Genomic DNA, 23,919 nt, shown 5'->3' with positions numbered 1-23,919 from the left:
AACCCAGATAGTCTGACTTCGGGTTTTAACCAGGTATGTGTATCTCTTCCAGGGGCTAAATTGTCTCAGGTTACATTTATGGTTCTGAAAATACAAGATAGAGCGTGGAAATGTTAAATCTAAGAGGCCTCAACTGCTCAGAGAAAGCCTGTGTTAAATGTGGGGGGAACCTTGAAGTTTCTACACAACTGATCATCACCCTAGCAAACGGGCAGAGTGATTGAACCTGATTACAAAAGGAATTCAGAAATATAAAACAGCCTCTTTTGAGAGTGATTACATTTCCTTGTGACCTATTAATTCAATATGGAATATGTAAATATTACTATGAGATCGTGTGGTTTTCTTCTTGAATTTTGTCTAGGTCCGTTTTCTCATTACTGGAAAATGCGGTTTTCTGGGTCAATGTATGGACGAAAATATCCCACAGATGAGATTTGAAAAACAGATGCAGTAGGAAGTTATTTAATTTGGTGAGATAGTTGGGGTTCTGTGCTGGGTTCTGTTCTGTGCCCTCTCCCCTTCTGGATTCACTTGCCACTCACCCACCCACATTTTGCTCAGTGCCCCGAAAGGCAGACGCTGTGGACCACCTCAGTGGGCTCCTTTCCCTCTGGCTTCAGCTAAAAGGAGCTCGGGAGGATGTGAGAGACTGGAAGGAGAGTGGGGTCAGAGAACTGGTATGTCGGGGACTCCTTTCCCACAGCGGGGCTCTTATGGGGGCAGCTTTGGCCTCTGCCTCCTATAACTGCTCTTTCCTCTTGCCCCATCAGGCCCCAATACTTATAGCCTTGGCTATAAGTGGTTTTCCTAGAGCCTGCCCATGCTTCTGCAAAGAGTCCCTTTTATTAGACTTTCTTCAAATTACCTTTATCTGAGTGTGACCTCTCTTCCTGCAGGGAGCCAACTGATAATCCTGTCTTTCCCAGACATTTGTGTGTTCAGACATAAATATCCCTGCAACTTTCCTTTTAGACATTATTTTTAAAAAGATTGTCAAGAATACCTTCTTGTTATTTCTCACTTTTCCCATAAGTGGAAGTTGCTATATAATTTTCTTAAAAAAATTTTTTTTAATGTTTATTTATTTTTGAGAGAGAGAGAGAGAGAGAGAGAGAGAGAGAGAGAGACTGAGAGTAGGGGAGGGGCAGAGAGAGAGGGAGACACAGAATCCAAAGCAGGCTCCAGGCTCCGAGCCATCAGCACAGAGTCCGACGTGGGGCTCAAACTCATGGACCACAAGATCATGACCCAAGCTGAAGTCAGATGCTCAACCTGACTGAGCCACCCAGGCACCCCTGGAAGTTGCTATATAATTTTCTAACACAGAGCCTGTAGTCCCATGATTAATGATACACTCAATCAACGTTTCTAGTCAACTCTTTCTCTCTTTTCTGAAAGTATTTTTGGACTGTGGTTGAGGCACAGGTATTCATGCCACCTTCCCAGGGTACCAAAAATAAAGGTGCTTCTTTCTGAACAACTCAAAAGACTCAACTGTACTGGCACCTAAAAGAATAATAACGAAAATAACTTTTTGACCATTATCTCCAGTGTGAACATTCTATTTTTTGCTTTTCAACTAAACTAAATCTCACTGGATCCCAAAGATGCCTATAGAACTTACAGTTTCTTCTACAGAAACTACACTGGATCTGGTAAGTTATAACTTTTTAAAAAAATGTGGCAAAATACACATAAAGTTATCATGTTAACCATTTTAAGGGTACAGTTCAGCAGCCTTAAGTCCATTCACACTGTTGTGTGGCCATCACCACCATCCATCTCCACAACTTTTTCATCTTCCCAAACTGAAACTCTGTACCTATTAAACAACTCTCCATTTCTTCCTCTCCTCAGCCCCTGAAAACCAATATTCTACTCTATTCATGTGACAAAACTGAACACCTTTTATAAGAGGAATCACATAGTATTTGTCCTGTTGTGACTAGCTTATTTCACTTAGCATAATGTCCTCAAGCTTCGTCCATGTTGTAGCATATGTCAGCATTTCCTTCCTTTTAAAAGATGAATAACAGTCCATCGGATGTATATACTACATTTCTTGTCCATTCTTCTGTGGATTGACACTTGGGCTGCTACCACATTTTGCCTGTTGTGAATAATGTTATGAACATGGGTATACATATATCTCTTCAAGTCCCCACTTTCTTTTGGGTATATACCCAGAAGTAGAATTGCTGGATCATATGGTAATTCTATGTTTAATTTTTTAAGGAACCACCATACCATTTTCCACAGAGCTATGCCGTTTGAGAAGCTCACCAGCAATGCACGAGGATTCCAATTCCTCCATATTCTTACCAACACTTGCTATTTTTTATCTTTTAAAAAATTTTTTAATGTTTATTTATTTTTAAGAGAGAGAGAGAGAGAGGCAGAGAGAAGGAGACACAAAATCCAAAGCAGGTTCCAGGTTCCAAGCTATCAGCACAGAGCCCAACACGGAGCTCCAACTCACGAACCGCAAGATCATGACCTGAGCTGAAAGTGGACTCTCAACCTACTGAGACACCCAGGAACCCTTTTCTTTTTTCTAAATAGCCACCCTAATAGGTATGAAGCGTATAGGTGTGAAGTGGTATATTGTGGTTTCGATTTTCATTTCCCTAATGATTAGTCATGTAGAACATTTTTTCATGTGCTTATTGATCTATGTATCTTATTTGGAGAAATGTGTATTCAAGCTGTTTGCCCATTTCTTTATCAGATTGTTTTTATGTTTTTGAGTTGGAGAAGTTCTTTATATATTCTAGATATTTACTCCTTATCCAATATATGATTTGCAATTATTGTCTTCCATTCTGTGGGTTGCCTTTTGATCAACTGTGCCCTTTGATCTACAAAAGTGTTTTTTTTTTAATTTTAAACATTTTTTTTATTTTTGAAAGACAGAGAGAGACAGAGCATGAGTGGGGGAGGGGCAAAGAGAGGAGACACAGAGTCTGAAGCAGGCTCCAGGCTCTGAGCTGTCAGCACAGAGCCCAACATGGGCCTCAAACCCACAAACTGTGAGATCATGACCTGAGCCGATGTCAGAAGCTTAACTGACTGAGCCACCGAGATGCCCCAAAAGTGTTTAATTCTGAAGTACAATTTAACTACTTTTTCTTTTGTTGCCCATACTTTTGGTGTCATATCCAGGAAATCATTGCCAAATTCAATACCATGAAGTTTTCTCCTCTGTTTTCTTCTAAGAGTCCTATAGTTTTGGCTCTCATGTTTAGGTCTTTGATCCACTTAAGTTAATTTTTGTATATGGTGTTAGATAAGGGTCCAACTTCATTCTTTTGTTTGTGGATGTCCAGTTCTCCCGATACCATTGTTTGAAAAGATTGTCTTCTCCCCATTGAATGGATTTGAGGCCCTTGTCAAAAATCATTTGACCATATATGCAAAGATTTTTTTTTTTGCAATCTTGTTTGTGTTCCATTTGTCTATATGTCTGCCTTTATGCCAGTACCACACTGTTCTGATTATTGTAGCTCTGTAGTAAGTTTTGAAATCAGAAAGCATGAGAATTCCAACTATGTTTTTCTTTTTCAAGATTGTTTTGGCTATTCATGGTCCTTTCAGATACCAAATGAATCATATGAATTCTAGGATGGGTTTTTCTATTTCTGAAAAAAAAAAGTCACTGGGATTTTAATAGGGATTGCACAGAATCTATAGATCGCTCTTAGCAGTACTGATATCTTAACAATATCAAGTCTTCCAATTCATAAGCACAAATTGTCCTTCCTTTTTTGTCTTCTTTAATAACCTCATTTTTATAGTTAAGAAAAGTGTAACCATTCTTGGTGGCTGCTTAATACTAGCTTCATAAATAAGAAGAGGTTCACAGGCCTGAGCTAAGGTCATGTCAATGTTCCCTGAAAGTCATGCCTTGTCCCTAGTACAAGCAGCCCCTACAGGGGGCACTTTCCCATTACCCCTTTACTTTTAGACTCCTGTGACTTCTGGCCTTATCTCTTACTTCCCTCTCACTCCTGCCACAATCCATTTAGCTAATCAGACCTTAAAAAATGCTAGTGGAATGGAATGCTGTTGTTTTGCCCACCCAGCATCCATTCTCCCTTCTTCTATGGCAGCACCATAATTTCCTCAGGCAAACACCTCTTCTCTCCAGTTGGATTCGTGTGCTCAAGCTCTAGGAGTGGGCATAGCCAGGCCTACTTGATTGGGACATTTTATCTCCTTGGTCACAGTTACTGCTCCATAAATGGGCACATAGTCCATCTGGGTCCAATGAGAGCTAATCCCAGGATTTTCCCTGGAATGCCACAAAAAAAGGCACCTTGGTTCCATAAGACCGTGAGCAGTAAGGATGAGGCAAACCTGGAGGTGCCAGGGACCACCCTACTGGTCCTGAAGATGATGCGAGCCCAGGGCAAGACCAAGGTATAAAGAGAGAACTTCATGAAGAAATCATATAAGCACCTGAATCAAATTGGGCCTGAAGGAAATATGCTGTGAACCTTTCAGTTATATGAGCCAATCACCTCTTTTTGTTTAAGCCTTATATGCTTCAATTCACAACTAAAAAGGTCCTAATTGAGTATACTGTAATCTAGCCCCTAATACCAATGCTATACAAGTAAAAAAAAAAAGTCACTTTTCAATGACTCTGTGAACAAATTAATTAAATATTTATGTGGTCTTATTCCAGAAAGAATCTAAGCTGCCCTCTAAATTACATTTAATACCATAAAACAGAAAGTTATTAATTACAAAAACCATGTCAGGGTACAAGCCCAGGGGGATTAAAGACAACCCCAGGGGGATGGTTAGCATGTAGCTAATATATGCATGATATAGGGGCCTTTTGCATATAGGGTTCCAAAATCCAGGCAACAAATTGGTTCTGGAATTCCTGTCAGCCATGGCAAAAAGCGAAATAGGGTTAACAAAACAACTCACCCAATTATCCATTCATTTCAAGAGTTGCTGAAATGTTCAAGAGCATCTAAAATGCATGTAGATGCAGGGGCACCTGGGTGGCTCAGTTGGTTAAACATCTGACTCTTGATTTCGGCTCAGGTCATGATTGCAGGGTCATGAGACTGAGCCCCACATTGGGCATGGAGCCTACTTAAGATTCTCTCTCTCTTTCCTTCTGCCCTTCCCCATGCCCCCACTCACATGTTCTCTCTTTCTCTAAAAAAATTAAATAAAAATACAATACAATAAGTAAAATAAAATAAAATAAAATAAAATAAAATAAAATAAAATGTATGTAGATGCAGTTTTCAAATTGTCTGTTATAGTCTTTTCTAAGGGAAGTTTGCTACTTGCTTTACAAAGTTCATGGCCCATTACTATCATACAACAACACAAGTGAGGCTTCTTAAGGACAAAATCAGCTTATTTATCTTGATGTCTCTCCCAGTGCCTGATAAATACCAGGCACTCATTGGGTCTGTGCTTCCTGAATACAATCAGAGTATATGTTTGCTGCTGAGCCCTAACTAGAATCATGCACCTGTGAGGATCACAATCCAATCAGAAAGAAAAAGATCTCCCACAAGGGAGCTGAGTCATACTTCTTACATAAATCTTGTGTTTGTGACACGTTTTTAGATCTTAATCTAATATGAACCAAATCATAATGAGATACTTCCATATACACTTTGGATAAATCTAGAAAAGGAAAGCTGCTCGTTCAAATTAAATTGTATGCTTTCTACAACGTATTGGCTTTGCTGATAATTCACTTATGCTAAATGTCAATTTCAAAACCACTGGGTTTAATTGCAAAGGATTTAGTTCAGTAAAAATAGAGACATTGGGTTGTACAGTTAATCAGAGAAATTTGGGGGCTGCATGAATATCATTAAGAAGCATCTGACTTTAGAGGGATGTTAACTATATAATTGCAAAAAGTAGGTCTGAGAAAAGCTTTAGTGGCGTGTCTACTGTAAATCCAGTAAACTGAAATATAGTAGACTAGGAGTAGGATTTTCCTGGGAAAGAATTCATGTGTTTGCCAAAAGTTTCATAGTATAGCATAGTGAATAAGATTATGGGCTTTGACTCAAATCTTTGTTCCATTCTTTACCAACCATGTGACCTTCTGGAAGTTTCTTAGCCTCTCTCTCAGTTCCCTCTTTTGTGAAATGGTGATAATAATACTTCAGGGGGATATCTTGAGTATTATTTAGCAAGATATTTTTAAAACACCTAGCACAGTCCTGGCATATGGTAAGCCCCAAATATAAAATGTGTGTGTGTGTGTGTGTGTGTGTGTGTGTGTGTGTGTGTGTGTAAACTAGGGTGACTGTGCATGTGGATGTCTAGAAAATAACTCAATGCAGGGGTGCCTCGGTGGCTCAACTGGTTAAGCATCCAACTCTTGACTTCGGCTCAGGTCATGATCTCAAGGTTTGTGAGTTCGAGCCCTGAGTGTGGAGACTGCTTGGGATTCTCTCTCTCCCCCTCTCTCTCTGCTCCTGCTTGCATGCTCTCTCTCTCTCTCTCTCTCTGTCTGTCTGTCTGTCTGTCTCTCTCTCTCTCTCTCTCTCACACACACACACACACAGACAATGAACAAATAAATAAACTCTAAAAGAAGAAAATAATGCAATGCAAATCACAAGATAGGCAAATCTTGATGAGTTAGCTATTTAGAATGGATTCATTTTACAAGATATTTGATTCATTTTATGAGACTATATCTTATACAGCATAGCTAGTTTCATTTTTAAAATAGTAAATGTATTGGGAAGGCCCGAGGAAGCTTCACATGGGAAAATAAATACAAAATCCCAAACCATACCAGGTAGATAGCAAAACAGCATCCCTGCTGTCATGGCCATACTCCAGATATTCTCATCAATGCCAGGACCAACTCGACTCCGTGGCCCAGAGTGGCATCTCCTCCTGTCTATATCACATGCCCAAAGTACAAAGTTACATTTACACCAGACAGTTTTGAAATAGGGGAGCAAGTCCCCTTGCCAGCATTTGCATCATGGCTGGCCTCTGTCAACTACATGGTGGAAGTGCCCTCCTCCTTACCTGAATTGTCAGATTGCTCTTGGTATTCAGGACTTTCCTCTCTGCATCCTGAAAGGCCTTCTGCAGTCTCTGTTCCATCGTCTGAGCAAACTTGCAGGACTGGATGTTGTCAGACTGGCTCACAAACTGCAGCACTGGAATGGGAGTAATCAATCCGCTCTCACCAAAGTTGTGTGTCTTAGTTCCTTGGACTTAACAATCACCATATAAAACAGCATGATTTGACATCAGAGAAATCAGGCAAGTAAGGACTGACAGGGGTTAGCTGTAGTGCTGGAAGTGACTCTTAAAATGATTTATAATAGAGAAGAGTTAAAAGCATGATCGAACCTGAGGTTCCTTGTAATGCAAAGGGCTTAGTGATCATTTGGTTGGATTATGCAGACATCTGCTCCAAGAATGATTAAAAAAAAAAAAAACGATCAAAGAAAGATCATGTCTTCTCTTTCTTTGGAAGGGGAAAAAGAGTCAGTTGGCCTGCATCACTAAGTTGATGGAGTCTTTCAATTCTGATGGTTTCTTCACTCTTGTGGTTCACCAACCACATGATCAGAATCACGAGGGAGCTTGAGAGAAAGACTCTAAGGCCTAAACTCGGAGATTCAGATTCAGTGGCACCTAGAACGTATTGCTCCAAAGCACAGGTTTTATGGATGCTTAGCTCTTATCAGTATCCACTGGAAATACGGGGGAAAAAAAGTAAAAATACAGTATTTGTTGCTCATAAAGTACTAATTATATAAATTGGGAAGGAAGGTTCCAGCGAAGGACTATTTCTAATAAATCCAGGGTTGGGAACTTTAGGCTCATGTGCAGGGAACTGGACAGTTGATTAGCAGGGCCCTTTGAGGAAAGTGCACAAGGGCTTTAAGAGATGATGGAGCAGCTGGCACTGACCTTTTTAAACAGGGTGTCATCTTGGTACTGCCCCCAATCCCAGAACGGATAGGTACTTGCCTGTTCTCAGCTGGAAGTAGCCTGCAGGCTGGGGATTCCACGGGGAGGCAAGTACTGCCACTGACTGTAAGTTTGGGGTATGTTGCTTCAGATCTGCAGTGACGTTGCTGACCCCATAAACACCCAGCATTTCAATCACTACGGCAGGCAAGTATACCAGTCTCCCTTTGGTAGCATAATAACCAACTGTGACGTTATGAGAATGTTCCAGAATGTCCACCTACAAAACAAACGGACCCAGAACTCAGTGTTTATTTCCATGGTGCTTTAAGTTCTTGTTGGTATTTCTTAGAACCACAACTGTTATTTAGCAAGGCTGTGGAATACGATGTTCTCATTCAACAAATATTCTAACAGTTCTATACAGCACACATGGATTGGCAAGTCTCAAAATATCAGAGTACAAAACAATAGGAAAATACAATTTATATCACACCTACATGGAATAGAATTAAATCTGTGGGGGTTTTCTTTTCTTTCTTTCTTTTTTTTTTTAATGTTTGTTTATTTTTGAGACAGCGAGCAGGGAAGGGGCAGAAAGAGGGGGGCGGGACAGAAGATCTGAAGTGGGCTCTGAGCTGACAGCAGCGAGCCTAATGTGGGGCTCGAACTCACAGACCATGAGATCATGACCTGAGCCAAAGTCGGATGCTCAACTGACTGAGCCACTCAGGTGCCCCAGGTTTTCTTGATTCCTTAAATACCTGAGTATAATCTTGTGAGCACCAATGGTCAATCAAGAAGGCAGACAGGAGACAGTCAGTAAAAGAGATTTCCAGAGATGAAATGCTGGGAAGAATAGCTTTATTATAGTTCTTATCGTTTATGAAAATTAAAAGGCAGAAATGATAGATAAGGTGGAGGCTCCTTCAGGACAGGGAGTCAGATAATAAATGAGGTGAATTCCTCTCTTTAAAAGCTGGCTTGTAGGTTGGTTCAAGGCCAAGGTTAGGATGGGGATGGGCTATACAGAGTCTCTCTTAAAATTGAGTTCTAAGGGATACTGATGTGCTGAACTCTTTATGACCCAACTGGAAGATTTTTGAGGCTTTACATTTTATTTTTGTTTTCTTTTGCCTTCTTAGTGTTTTATAACAGTTCAGGGTGGAGGGGTTTTTTTTGTGTTTTTTTTTTTTGTTTTTTGGTTTGTTTCGTATTTTGGGTTTTAAAAAGTATTTATTTTTGAGAAAATTTGTGTCAGCACAGAGCTGGATGCCGGGATCAAACTCACGAACCATGAGATCATGACCTGAGCTGAAACCGAGAGTTGGGCGCTCAACTGACTGAGCCCCCCAGGCACCCCCCAGGGTGTTTTAAACACACGCTTCCCTCCCACACACACACTCCGACTCTTGCATTTCCATTAGTAATGTCACGTGTATTTGTCAGAGAAACCAAGAAAACTGATTTTGCAACAGACGGCTATGCTTTTGCCTCCTCCACACTGTGTGCTCTCTGCCACTTTGTGACCTAAAGGTGGTGTTCAAGATGACTGTAGGTGGAACAAGAGATACTTCTGCAGGTAACACAGACACAGCATTAAACAATACCAGATCGCCCAGTGAGAAAGTGACTCAAATCCCAATTACCCCACGGAGGAAGTCTCAGTTTAGGGATTATTTATTTTTAACACCTCTCTAATGCTTGCTAATCATATTTTTAAACAAAGGGACACAAGGGACATCATCAGCCTTAGAGCCTTCTGCAAGTAACAATGTCTTGCTTGAATGTAATAAGCTGTTACCATTATACTCATTTTTATGATTACCTTATATTTGTGGCAGATGATCTTCATTTCCACTTATGGCACTAATATCAAACATCCTTTCAAAAGAAAGGTATTTAAGTTTTTAAAAATGAGCCTATTTTTAAAAACCAAATTCACAGGGTGCCTGGGTGGCTCAGTTGGTTAGGCATCCAACTTTGGCTCAGGTCATGATCTCACAGTTCGTGAGATCAAGCCCTGTGTCGGGCTCTGTGCTAACAGCATGGAGACTGCTGTTAGCAGGAGGAGCCCCCCCCCCTCCGCCCCTCCCCTACTCGTGCTCATGCTTGCACACTGTCTCTCTCTCAAAGTAAATAAACTTAAAAAAAACAAACCCTGAATTCATAACTAATTATCACAGTGGTCTGGGATGGTATACAGAAAAGGCAAAAACTGTGAATAGTTTACAAATGACTGAAGTTTAGTGAAAATTACATGTCAGGTGACCAAATAGAAATACTCACATTTTCAACTTTCAAATAAAGTTTCTGGTGCAGAAACCACAGATGCCTCTCATGAAATGCATTCTTTCTTTCTTTCTTTCTTTCTTTCTTTCTTTCTTTCTCTCTTTCTTTTTCCTTTTTTACCCCTCTCAGAATTATATAAAAGAGATTGACAATGACCGATAAACTACATACCAAACCTCATTCCTAGTCCTTGGTGTGGTCATGGAGACCACGAAGCTGAATGCAGCTGTAGAACAAAACATCAAAGGAAAAAGCCAGAGCAATATTTTTTAGTGGTGAAAAGGGTTGTCTCCCGACTGCCAATCACATTTAGGACTTTAAAACTTGGAATCAGTCCAAAAGAGTGTAAAGCAAGGCTTCCATCACTTGGATATACCATCAAAATCAGCTTGCAGTTGTTAAATAGTACTTGGCATTAAAGTTCTTGGAGGAAAAAAAAACTGTTCATTTCCCTGTCTGCTGCTGGCTATTTAAGCAAAGTTGGACTCAATTTACAATAATTTTTAAATGTCCAGAAATAAATCACCAACTATTTACAATGCTGAGGGAGACAAAGGGAAAAGCAATGGATGGTTTCTTGAAAATTACACTAACAATATTAGATTTCCCTAAACAACTGGATAATGGGACAATTCAAAACAGTATATCCAGGCTTGGAAAAAAAAAAAAAAGATTAGACATAAGGCAATTAACCTCAATTTTCCATCTCAAAATCTGACCTTTTTCTCTAGTCACCACACATTAGCTATTTGCCAAAATGAAGAAAGATTCTACTTCTGACAAGTATGGTTACGATACCCAGGGAGGAGGAAAACAGTCTAGCATCCTCTGGGCCCAAGAGGAAGATGTGGACGGCTTAGTCTAATCACAAAAGCAAGAGGCTTACGTGAGCCGAGACGTCATTCTGGTGGAAAGCCTTCCGCAATGCCTGCGTGAGCCCTTTGGCTACATTGAACCTCAAGGTTTCACTGATCTGCACTCTCCTCTGGGTCAGAAAGAGAACTGTGGGATCAAACAGAAGCACAGTAATCAGGGTAAGTAATGATCCTCCTCTCCTCTCCACCCTCTACCTCCTGCAAGTTCTGAGTAAAGCTGGTGAGCACAGGTCCAACCAATGAGAGCGGTGGGCCGGGGTAATAGCTGTGTTGGTCCCATTCAAGTCCAAAGAAGGAAGGACCTAGTAATTGTCTGACCCTAGTGGGGAGAGCTAACAGGCTGGCTGCACTTCATGTCTGACTAACGCTGACTCTGACTTTGAAAATTAGGTTCAGCAGTACCCGGTCCTTGATGCGTCTGCATGCAAGAAAACTCGTGTAACAGTGTTCCCTGATAGCCTGCTTAAGGGCAGGCCCTGAGCTGGGTCCTACAGCCTAAAACACCCCTGAATCAGGAAGATACAGTCCCCACCTCATAAGTGGGACAGAGACAGGGATGGAGAGCTGGGGTGGAAGGTAGGCACCTGTGACTGAATGCGACAGGTGCTATTTGAAGGGAAGCCTACAATGCCATTGGAAGCCCCAGGAGGAGGATCCAGCTCAGACTTGGGCAAGGGGGTGGGGATCAGGTAAGGTTTCCTGATGCTCCCACTGAGTCCTGAAGGATAAGGGAAGTATGCTAGGCCCGGGAGAGAGGGACCACCCTCCCCGCCCCCCCCCGCCCAAAAACACACACACACACTCCCAGCAAAGAAAAGACCAAGTGCAAAGACACAGGGATGAGAAGTGAAGCCTCAGGATACCTGTTTAGGCTTGGTCCTGAGGGTGATGGGAAGTGAAGGGTTTTCAGCCAAGGCATATATTTTAGAAAGTTCCATTGGCTGCAAACTGAAGAACAGATTGGAGGGGGGGATAGTCTAAGGCAGAGAGATAAATTTGGTTGTTGTTGCAGAAATTGAGTGATGACGACAGTGTCAACTAGGGAAGAGGCAGTTGGGGAGGAGGAAGGGGGATTCAAGGAGGTAAGACCGAGGGCACCGGTGGTTGACCAGGTGTGGGGTGAAAGGGATGGTGATGAAGGAGGGGGGAGAACGTTCCAGACTTCTGCATCTAGGTAGTTGGGGTTGCCTGCCTCTCAGTGAAGGGGAAGTGGAAAACCAGATGGTATAATTTCTGGAGAAATAGAAAGAGATACTGTACTTTGTGCTTTGCCTAGTTTCACAATTTCCCACTTTTGAATAGGGTATGTCTCCAGATATAATTTCATTTAATCCTTTGTAGGGTGAAGAGGAAGGCGGGATGCGAGCATTCAGCACTGGCATGCTCTTTCAAATGCTGTATCTAATGCTTTTTATAGCAAACACTACCACACTATTAAAAGCACCCTGTGCCTTCCTGGCCTGCTTTGCTGCAACTGGGCGGTGGGGGCTAAAGAGAAAGCATATACCACCCAATTTTTTCAAGGCCTCTTTTTCAAGATCAAAAGAAATCCTGGGCACCCACATCGTGTGGCTGTACTTTTACTATCTGCCGACTGAGAGAATACATCACAAAAGCCTCTCTGAATTCTGTAGTGCTTCCAAGATTTGATATTTTACTAATCATTTCATTCATTCATGTGAGACATTACTGATTTGCTCCACAGGCAAAAATTGCTACAGGTTTGTTTTCTCAGACTCGCTGGCAGAACCAGTTTCCCGGGGGCCTCTGATATCAGGACTGATCCCAGGCCTAGAATCTGTATCTCCTAAAGCTCCCCCTCTCCTCTGCCACTTGATAAGGATCAAGGTTCTGGGCCTCATCACTGTGACATTTGGGGCTGGATTATTCTTTGCTGTAGGACCATCCAGTGTGCTGTAGGGTTTTTAGCAGCATCCTGGTCTCTGCCTCATTACGTGCCTGTAGCACCCTCCCTACCCTCCAGGCTGTAAACACCCAAAAATGTCTCCAGACATGGCCAAATGTCTTCTGGGGGGAGAAGGAGCCAACTGTCCCTGGTTGAGAACCACCGATCTCAAAGAAATCAAAGAATTCTGCTACATCTCTGAGACCAGCACGTGCTTGCCGCTTTCAAATAAAATCAGGACACTGGACTCTTACCTGTCTTCACCAGGAGCTTACTGGACATTTGACACTCCAGGTTGGATGCCATTTTGCCGGTTGTGACCACAGCAGTCGACGCAGCATCTATATTTTCTGCCGGCAAAGGTGGCAACCGGGTGGCCCTTACTGGGGCAGTAATGGATGTCAAGGCTGCTGTGATTGTCAGTGGGCGTGTGGTGGATGCCTTCGGCATGTCTGGGTTGGTGGGGTTTGGGAGGCCTGTGTGCATGGCTTGTGGTTTCCTGGGGAGGTGTGTTGTGGACAACAGGCCAGAGGCGGTGCCCGTGGTCCCTTGCATGGCTGTGTGAGCACTCCCGGTGTGTGCCGTTCTTGAAAACATGTAGGTTGGTGTGAATGAGAAGGCCGGAGGCACTGCCCCCGGTGTCGTCCTTGGGCCAGGTGCTGCGTTGTTTGTGACATTTTTAGCTAGGGCAGTGGTCCAACTGCTCTTGACTAATCCCGAGGCCATGGCCGAAGCCCTGCTGCCAGTGCCCTTGGCAACCAGGGCTGCAGACAGCGCCGGTGGACTTGATTTCCCCAGTAACAACGTAGCTGCTGATGCTGCTGTTGGTTCTGCCTTGGACGACACCGAGGGGTCTACTGCAAAGAGAAAAAACAAAGTCTGTCATTGGCCCACAGTACACATGTCACTTGGTGTGGTGATGAATGGATGTAACATATGAGTTTGCTGAGGTGAAAAGTCTCTGCTCTGGGATTTAGGCAAAACAGCTCTAGGTTCATTAAGTCAATTACCCATAATGAGAATGCCACTGACAGAAACCTGTGATTGGTGGGGGGAAGGGTGGTGTGGAAAGAAATTTGTGGTTGGTAATAAGGACATTTAAGTTCTTAATACAGATTTTCCTCACCTTACAATGGGATTATGTCTCAATAAACCCATCATAAGTTGAAAATATCATAAATCAAAAATGCACATAATATACATAACCTCCCAAACATCCTAGCTTAGCCCAGCCCACCTTAACCATGCTCACAACACTTACTTTAGCCTACAGTTGGGGAAAATCATCTAACACAAGCCTATTTTATAATAAAGTGTTGACTCACTTGGGTAATTTATTGAATACTGTGCTAAAAGACAGAATAGTTGTATGGGTGCAGGATGGTTGTAATTGTATCATTGTTGACCATGATCTCGTGGCTCACTGGGAGGTCTGACTCACTGCCCTGCCCATCAACACCAGAGAGGATTGTACCACTTATTGTTAGCCTGGGAAAAGATCCAAATTCAAAATTCAAAGTATGATTTTTATTGAATGCTTTTGCACCATTATAAAGTTGCAAAATGGTAAGTCAAACCATTGTAAGTTGGAGACTGTACTTTCAAAAGAATCAAGTCAGCAGAGGATCAAGGGCACAACTATCTGGGACTGCTAACTCATTCATCATCCCAATAGTGTGTGTCTGCTCCTTCTAAGCAAAACTGGGTATCTGTGTTGAACTTGAAGATGCTTGTCCACAGAAACAGTCATACCAATTTTGGGAGTACGGGGAAACAAACTACCTGCATGAGTGGCTGCACCTGTCCATTTCTCAGGGTGCTGAGAAGCCAGCAGCACTGTGGATGGGGCCCTGGTCGATAGAGGAGGAGATTCAGCAGTAGAATGGTATCTCAAGATACTCTGGAATGGTGTGGAAACACTTATCACAGGAGATGGGTAGATGCCACCGGAAATTGGGAGAACTGAATCCGTTTTATCTGAAAGTATTTCCTGCAAGCTAGCTGTGGAAGTCAGACTTGGAGAAGCTGGTGAAAGAGCATGTGTTAAATGCGCAGGCAGCTGTAGATGGGGATGAGACACAGCATGTTGGCTTGTGGATGGGTAATCTTCAATCTCAGCTGTTTGAAAATCTCTGGAATAGTTGTTATTGGTTATTGACAAGAAGTCTGTATGGTTTCCAACCACGGTGACCTCTGACTGTTGAATAGGTTGGTTGGTGCTTATACCAAGGACTGGACGCTGAATGTTAGAGCCTTCTGCAGTCACTAAATGCCTAGCAGTTTCTCTGAAATCTGAAGATCTTATTGTACTGGCAGCTGAAGTTGAACCACTGGGAGGAGTAGCTGAAGCTGAATGAGTTTCCCAACTGGTGGAGTTAATTGTGTGCCCATTTAAATAATAATTTGTTTGCTGCAGCAAGCCAGATATCATCGGCTCTGTGGAGAGAGATCCAGTTTCTGCTGAAAGAGAACTCCAGAAAACATCTGTGGTTGCTGGCTTTTTCACATGTCTTGTTGTTGAGAAATCATAGACCTCAGTGGATGAGGGAAATGCTGTCACCTGTTGGGAAGTTGAAACTGGCAACTGAGAATGGTCCATCACAGCTGCATAAGTCTCTGGCTTGATGTCAGACAAGCTAGGGGATGGGGACATAGTCTGGGTGCTTTGTGCAGAGGGGATGGAAGGTAGAGGTAATTCTGAAGGAAGGAGGTTTGTTCTTAGAGTTGTGATCAAAAAAGATGAAATATGATCCAGGCTAGAATCAGAGGTGAACCCATTTACAGTGTGATGACCTGGAATCTCTTTACTTGGAAGGATCTGGAGATCAACTGTCAAATTTGCCTTTTCGTTTTTCTTTAAAACAGCTGTCACACTATCTTCTTTCTGCAGGGGAAATGCCCAGGTTGTGGAAAGAAGATTGGGAAATTTGCTGGAGAAGGGGAAGTCTGTAGCCACTGTCGGAGGGGATCCACCGCTGCCCTCTTTTTGAGGAGTTGGCATTTTGGGCATGGTGGAAGGAGAGGCATGGTTCTGTGCCAATTGGAGAAAGGTGGGTGCAGAAGGAAAGTCTGCTGCTGTGCTGTTGGATGTCCCAGAAAGGATGGCTTGCCCTCTGCGGGCTGTGGTGAGAGGCAGAGGAGAAGGCACCAAAGAGGACGATGTGTGTTCTGCTACAAGGAGGAGCCCTTCAGAATTCTCTGGAGCCCCTGACAAATGCAGTGGGTTAGCGGTGTCATTTGTGGTAGCAAGGGCTATCTTTCTGCTGGTTGTTTCCACTGCCACTGATTCTGCAGTCTGTAAAAGTGAAGACACAGCCTCCTGGGTCATTGCTGCGGCCACCACACTCTTAGAAATTGGCAAAGACACCCCACCATGCACTCCTTCAGCCACCTCAGCTTCAACCAGCTGTGTGGATGTACGACTTGAAGCCACTTCCAACACTGACCATGAGGGAGTTCCATCTGGAAGCTGAAGAAGACTTCCAGGCACTAGGGGTGGAGGAGACAGATGGGACAGTTCTGCCACAGAGCTCAAAAACTCAGGTGTGGGGGAGCCTGCTGTGTGAGGACCCTCTGTGGGGGGCAGCTCAGGATGCCGCATTGTTGAGTATCCAAAAAGACCTAGATGAGGGATGCCTATCAAATCCTGGGCATTTTTGGACAGAGTGTGGTTCATTTCCCCAGCAAATGGGTGTGGGGAATTAGCTATGCTCTCACTTGAAAAGGAGCCAGTTGGAGCTGTTTGGGGAAACAAAGGCACTTTGGTGGGTCGTTCGGCTGGCTTGGAAAAGATGATGGAATGAGGTGAGTCAGGAGCCAATGAAGAGGATGGATGTGAAGGGAGAAATGAAAGAATGTCTGGTCTTGGGGAATGTTGTGGTGAAATGGAAGGAGTCCCTACCCCAACTGGCTGAGATGGGATAGTGGACAATGAGGGGAGCATGCTGGTGTGAGGCAAACCTGACACGGAGGCTGCATCTTTTCCCCCTTGAGGTCTTGGTGGGACGAGAGACTCGGTGGAATCCTTGGAAGGCTCAAGGGAGGCGCTATGTCCACTTCCTTGGTAAAGGGAAGAAGAGAAGTCCCCGTGAGCCCTGGCTCTGCGGTGTGTCTTGGGCGGAGGCGTTCGGGCAAACTGCAGCACGCTAGTGTTGTCAGGGGAGGGTGCCAGCACATTCTTGATTCTGGCCACTGCCGAGGAAGACGGGACTTCTGAGAAAGGCCATGTTGGTGAAATCGGTAACAATTTCCCATGAGGAAATGACTCCGAGGTTGGGCTGACTGTTATCTGCAGATTGTCTGTTCCTGTCAAACAAAATACCACACAGTCAGGCATCAGATGATCATCTAAGTGCCTGCTGTGGTAGGTCCTGGAGAGAAGGGGTGGGCAAGACAGGCACCACTGGGATCTCACAGAGCTTCCACCCCAGCACAGAAGACTCATTAAACATATTTAGACAATAAGGTTAAGTAATGACACATATGCAAATACTACAGCTAACCTACAGGGCTGGGCTGAGAGCCACAGTCTCTGATGAAATGATACCTAAGCAAAGATGCCGAAGACACCTGTGTATCTTAAATCTTTTTTTCTGTACCACCAATGAGGGCTGGACTGGGAAACTCACAATCTAGAAAATCAAAGATGAATGTAACTACCTGCCAAGGCCAATGACACCAAAATAAACCTCATCAGAGAACCCAAAAGGCAAAATGAAAGGACTGTGAATCTTGATGCAAATGTGTGTTCAGGACCCTAAGTCATCTCCAGCAGAATAACGAGGTTGCTTATGTTTGGGAAGGATGGCAGCAGTGGCATCTTTCTTTCTGAAAGTAAAACTACTCACATTCACCCTAGAACTAGAGACACCTCACAAGACCCAGTGTCACTACAAGCACCTACAGAGAAAGCAGACTATTAGCACCCACATTTCCTGTGTTAACCTGCAGGCAGAAAGGCAAGGAGAGAGGGCACAAGATAGTGAGCTTCACAGGAAAGGAGGCAAGGACACAACTGATCAGAAAGCTGGAAATATCATGCTAGGGAAGAGAAACAACATCCTGCTTGATGATGCTCTGATCCCCTTTTCCATGGTTCTGCAGTACTGATGGTGCTGATGACCCCAGAGATGGCTAAGCACCCTGAAGTCGTATTTTAAGTTAAAAATAAAAAAAAGAAAGAACAGGTACTTCTAGAGTTTTCTCCATTATTGACTAAAAAACGTTAGCCAAAACATTTGACAGAAACAAACGAGCCCAGGGGAGCTGAAGTTAGAAAATCTGGTTTGTAGTAGAGTGGGGTGAGGTGGGGAGGTGAGGGTGGATGATGTACAGGAGCAAATCTGTGTTTCAGAACAAGCATTCTGGCTACAGAATAAAGAATAGAACAGACTGGAAAGGAGTGGGAACAGATGACAACAGAGACCAGAAGAAAACTCCCCGAAGTAGTGTAGGCATGGGGTGACTGGACAGTTGTAAAAAGGAGTTGAGCCATAGTGGAAGACTGAAATAGATCATCCTCTATGATCCCTTTCAATTCTCATAGTTCAGGATAATGTAGTCCTTTAAATATGTTTGTGTTTGCATATGTGTTTTTTAAAGCATTTACTCTTTTTATTTTTTAATATTTATTCTTGACAGGGAGATAGAGGATAAGTTGGGGAGGGGCAGAAAGGGAGGGAGACACAGAAACCAAAGCAGGTTCCAGGTTCTGAGCTGCCAGCACAGAGCCTGACACAGGGCTTGAACCCATGAACTGTCAGATCATGACCTGAGCCAAAGTCAGACGCTTAACCGACTGAGCCACCCAGGTGCCCCTGTATATGTGTTTTTTTAATGGCTGCAAATTCTCCTATATGCGTCCCATTGAGAGGTGAGGTCTATGTCCCCACCTGAAGCTGAGTGGGCTTGGGACTGTTCAACCAAGGCAGAAGCATTGCCATATGACTTCCAAGGCTACCATTACAAAAGGCCAGGCAGCTTTCACTTGGCCTCTTGGAAGGCTTGCTCTCCATATGCTCCCTCACTCTCCCTCCTAGAACCAGTCACCACTCTGTGAACAGCCCAAAACCACATGGAAAGGCCATGTGTAAGTACTCCAGTCAATAGTCTTAGGTGAGCTAAGCTTCCCAGTCATCCCTGCCCAGGCACAAGACATGTGAATGAAGAAGACTCCAGATAATTCTAGTCCCTAAACACTTGAGTCACCCTGTTTCAGTCTTCCCTACTGAGTCCCCAGGAATCATGAACAGAGACAAGACATCCTCAGTTTGCTCTGTCTGGATTCCTGAAACCACGAGCATTACAAAATGGTTGTTATTTTACAACATGAAGCTAGGGGTGGTTTGCTGTGCAGCAATAATAACTGAAACAATACAGGATTGTGTCCCTCATTCCTGGGAAGTGAATCTCTACAGCTTTAATTAGCTAAGGATTCAGAAGCCAAAACACAGTTAAGCACTCTTTATTTCAATGAAAGTTGCTTTTGCTTTATACACAAGATTTTAAAATTATGTCTATGCTAATAAATAAAATATGTCTGTATTAATTAATGTTGTATCAGGAAGGAATGGAAAGGGAAGAGAAAATTTTGAGGGGCAAATGAGAGGTAGATTTATAAGAAGGGAAAAGTAAATTAGGAGAAGTAGAGCAAAACCAAATTTTAAAAAAGGCAGTGAAGTAGAAGTTTGATATAGGTTAGATATAAGAGTGTGTTGGACACACTCTACAGTATTCCCATGATCCCTGTCTCTTGGTGGTCATGCTTTTGTGTAACTCATCTTGAGTATGAGCAGAGCAGAGCCTGTGAGTTACTTCTAACCAATATAATATGGCAAAAGTGATGGGATACCCACTTGTGTTTATATAATCTAAGACTCGGTCTTGCTGGCAGACTTGCTGTCCTTGATGGCCTGATGAATTAAGAGGTCATACTGGGAAAACCCATGTGGCAAAGGATTGTGGGTAGCTTCTAGAACTGCAGGCAGTCTCCAGGAACTCTGAGCAGCCTTTTGGAACTGAGGATGGCCTCCCACTGATGACCAGCAAGAAGCCAGGGCCTTCCAGATGGAAGCCACAAGGAAACTAATGCTGCCAGCAACCTGAGTGAACTTGGAAATAGATCGTTCTCCAGTCAAGCCTCCAGATGAGAACACAGCCCTGCTGATACCACAATGGCGGCCTTATAAGACCTTGTGTAGAGGATCCAAAGAAGCTGTGCCCATGGGAAATGGGAAATAATAAATTCATGTTGTTTTGGGCCAGGAAGTTTGTGGTAATCTGTTACACAGAAATAAAAAACTAACAGAGGTAGAGAGTAGGGGGCTGTGGAATGGGCATATAATAAGAGATGCAGCATGAGGTACCATGACTAAAGAGTAGCAGAAAGGATGGTGAGAGGGTACCATCAAGACAGTAAAAAAGAAGCCCAAGTCAGTATGTTTGTTTGGAATTTCACAGAGAAGCTGTGAAATAAAAATTCAAACATAGTACCTGGGACTCAGAGGAAGTTATTTGAAGAGAATACTGGGCTTTGCAAGAGTAGAAACAAAGCCACATCAGCAAATAGCAGCAGACACAGTGGAATGTTGCTATGAAACAGGTTGGACTCTTCTGTTTAAATCCCATTTTTCAAGGAAAAAAAAAAAGAAGGCACGTTTCAATCAAATTACTGAATTCTTTTTTTTCTCAATGAAATCCTACTAACTCTCCAATCCACCCCTCTCTGTATTCCAAAACTGTTAACTTTTTCTACTTAGAATGATATGAACTATTCTTTGCTGACAAATACAGTAATGATCTTCAAAACAATGCACAAAAAGCAATCATATATCCCACATACAAGAGGGGGAGATGAAAGATAGTGGTGTTTCCCTGCACAAGTTCCTGAATAGCTATCCTTTGTGAATATCATAAGCATCACTCATTCTTCTTTTTTCATTTTTTAATGCTTATTTTTATTTTTGAGAGAGAGAAAGCATGAGTGGGGGAGGGGCAGAGAGAGAGGGAGACACAGAATTCAAAGCAGGCTCCAGGCTCTGAGCTGTTAGCAAAGAGTCCGACATAGGGCTTGAACCCATGAACCGTGAGATCATGACCTGAGCCAAAGTCAGACCCTCAACCGACTGAGCCATCCAGGTGCCCCCAAATATCACTCGTTCTAGGGACAAGCCAACAATTACCTTCTCTTTGGATAGTGTATCCCACCAAGGGACTAGTAGCCTAAAGAAATTTAAAGGGAAGTAGCTTAAATGACAAGAGATTTAAGGAGGCTCTGGCTGAAGATAGATGGGGAACAGAGATGGATTTAAGTTGGAAATAAGTGAAAGCAAGCTAAAGACCCTCAAAATAATGAAAAGTTAAAATGAGTCATTTCTTCCCTTCCCAAGGAGACATGAACCCCATTCCATAAACAATTGACACACACATTTTAAACTAGGTTCGTTTGTGCCATGCTTAGATAAAAGCATGGTTTTCAAAGCTTCAGGAAAGCAAACAGTCATTCCTGTAAGAATATCAGATTGAATAATAATTGGCACAGGGGCACCTGGGTGGCTCAGCTGGTTAAGTGTCTGACTCTTAGTTTTGGCTCAGGTCATGATCTCAACTTTGTGGGATCAAGCCCCACTTCAGGCTCTGCACTGACTATGAAGAGCCTACTTGGGATTCTCTCTCTCCCTCTCTCTGACCTTCCTTCACGTTCTCTATATTTATATTTATATAAAGAAATATTCTCCAGTCAAATTCAAAGGGCCTCCCAATGCGGCCCTGAATCGCTTCCTAGTTTCCTCAAACTACTCCTGTAACACAGTCATAATCAGTCTTTTTCCATTCAGCGCTTCCTTCCTTTGACTGCTGGAGACACTGAGAAGGAAGCCTTCCCACAGGTGGCCTAGCTATAGGCATGACCCATTTCCAACCAGGGTCATGAAGCCATCCACTTTGTCCTGCTCACTGCCTGCCAGCCCATTTTCTTAATTGTAACACTCAACGAAAAGCAAACCTGATCAACAGCAGCTCTTGAATAGAAGAAACTAAGACAACCAGCTAATAAACATCAGTAAGTATCCCAAACCCTTCCTCTTTATATTTCAGAGAGAAATACCTGCAGCTTTCTATTAGGCCTCAGAGTCAGATGGCTTGGATTCAAATCCTACTGCTCCATTTGCTAGCTGTGTGACCCTGGACAAGCTACTTAACCTTACTGTGCCTCTCCCTCATTTGTAAAACGGGGACTATTACGGTACCTATGTCAAGGTACCTACATTACCATGAAATTGTTTTAGGTGTTAAAATGAGGTGATACATGTAAAGTCTTTAGAACAGTGCCTGGCACACAGTACTATTATTGGTATTGCTGTCGTTGTCAATATTGGTATTGCTGTCATTGTCAATACTTTGGATGCACTCAGAGGCTTCCTCAGAGGCCCCGAATGCTAGTCAAAACTCAGAAATGTCTTGCTGACCACATACTGCCACGATCCCACACATCTGTGGAACCCCTTACAGTTTACAGCATCTTTTCATTCCCTCATCCCACCTTGTTCCTCACAGTACCTGTGAGGTAGAGGATAAAGGTCATCATCCCCATTTTACAGGTGAGCAAACCATTGCCCAGAGAGGTTAAATGCCGGCTTGGCCAAGGTCACACGGAGAGTTACCCCAAGGCTGAGTGTGACTCAACTCCTCTGATTTCAGATCCAAGGCTCTCTGCTCCTCCATCTCCAGGTCCAGGGTGGGCTACATCCTCCTAGAGGGACCCCAGCAGACGGGAGCCCACATGGTCATTGCCCCTGTGAGTTTGACGATGAGTCTCTCTTTGGTGCTGCTTCAGCAGACATTATTGAACACAGCTCTAAATCACTGAGACCTCGATTCCCAGAAGGTCAAAAGAGATGAACCAAGCATCATTTCCATGTTGAAGCATCCACCTCAAATCCACACTTCTGAAGTTTGGCGCCTAGGACATTCTTCCTAATGTGATTTCTCCTGGGGCTTTTTCAATATGCCAGTTAAACAGAATCAAATTGCCACTCCTTGAAGTGATGCCAGCAAATAGAAGGTTCTGTTTACTGCCTCAACAGAAGCTTTTTAACTTTCAAAGCTGTTTCACAGCTATTTTCTTAAAAAAAAAAAGTTTATTGCTTTCGAATCTTTTGTGAAACAGATTTAAAAATAAAACTGATTCTCCCCATCACAATACATTTGCTCTTTCATTTTCTAAAACCTCACTTTGTGTAATCAGTACAGAAAATTTGGAAAAGATGGAAAAGTTGAAGGAAAAGAATCCCATGTGTCCCTCAGCCACCTCCCCATGCATGTCCCGCCACATCAAGGAAACCACAATTCACACTGTGGTGAATAGTTCTTTCAGGTTTCATTCTTGGAAGAGCTTTGGTTTATGTGCTTTTCAGACCTGTGGTTGCACTTCACATCCAACTTTTTTTTTTTTTGCACCTCTGGTCTTTTAACATTGTTTTAAAGCATTTTTTCATACTGGATAAGGCTGAAAATTGTTCCCACTAAGACATGGTATTATAATTTGTTTAACTGCCCTCCAACTATTAAGATACAGGTTATTCATACATTTTCAGTTTTATAAATAATAGCCTCATCCCCTTCCAATTCTGTCATCACCAACCCTGTGTGGCAGGTGGGACAGACACAATGACCTCCTCTTATGGATAAGATCACCACACACATCTAAAACCATCTGAATCAGAAATAAATCAACGGGACTTGGAGTCTCTCTCCTCTCCTTCTGCTCCTTCAATCCTTCTGATGGGGTCACTTATAAGTTTAAAAGCCTCACCCCCTAGTCGGCCTAAGCTCAACTATAGAAAACGCAATTAACCACCAATAACTGATCCTCCAAAACAGGACAATCCTATCAGTCAACTTTGCCAAACCTTC

At 43.0% G+C, this 23,919-nt stretch overlaps 1 protein-coding gene across 1 annotated transcript in view; it reads right to left on the bottom strand.

Annotated features, from left to right (window-relative positions):
* KIAA1549L (KIAA1549 like) overlaps nt 1–23,919 on the bottom strand; it is a 266,784-nt gene that overhangs the window by 100,970 nt on the left and 141,895 nt on the right. The window contains exons 2-6 of the mRNA XM_042958831.1: nt 14,791–17,313; nt 13,263–13,865; nt 11,114–11,229; nt 7,996–8,215; nt 7,039–7,172 (exon numbers count right to left, since the gene is read on the bottom strand). Of these exons, the coding sequence (XP_042814765.1) occupies nt 7,039–7,172; nt 7,996–8,215; nt 11,114–11,229; nt 13,263–13,865; nt 14,791–16,951 (3,234 nt within the window). The 5' untranslated portion in view covers nt 16,952–17,313. The remainder of the gene's footprint in view (nt 1–7,038; nt 7,173–7,995; nt 8,216–11,113; nt 11,230–13,262; nt 13,866–14,790; nt 17,314–23,919) is intronic.

This window comes from Panthera tigris, chromosome D1, assembly GCF_018350195.1.
Source record: "Panthera tigris isolate Pti1 chromosome D1, P.tigris_Pti1_mat1.1, whole genome shotgun sequence".
Taxonomy (NCBI): Eukaryota; Metazoa; Chordata; class Mammalia; order Carnivora; family Felidae; genus Panthera; species Panthera tigris.
This window is presented reverse-complemented; position numbering and strand designations above follow the sequence as displayed.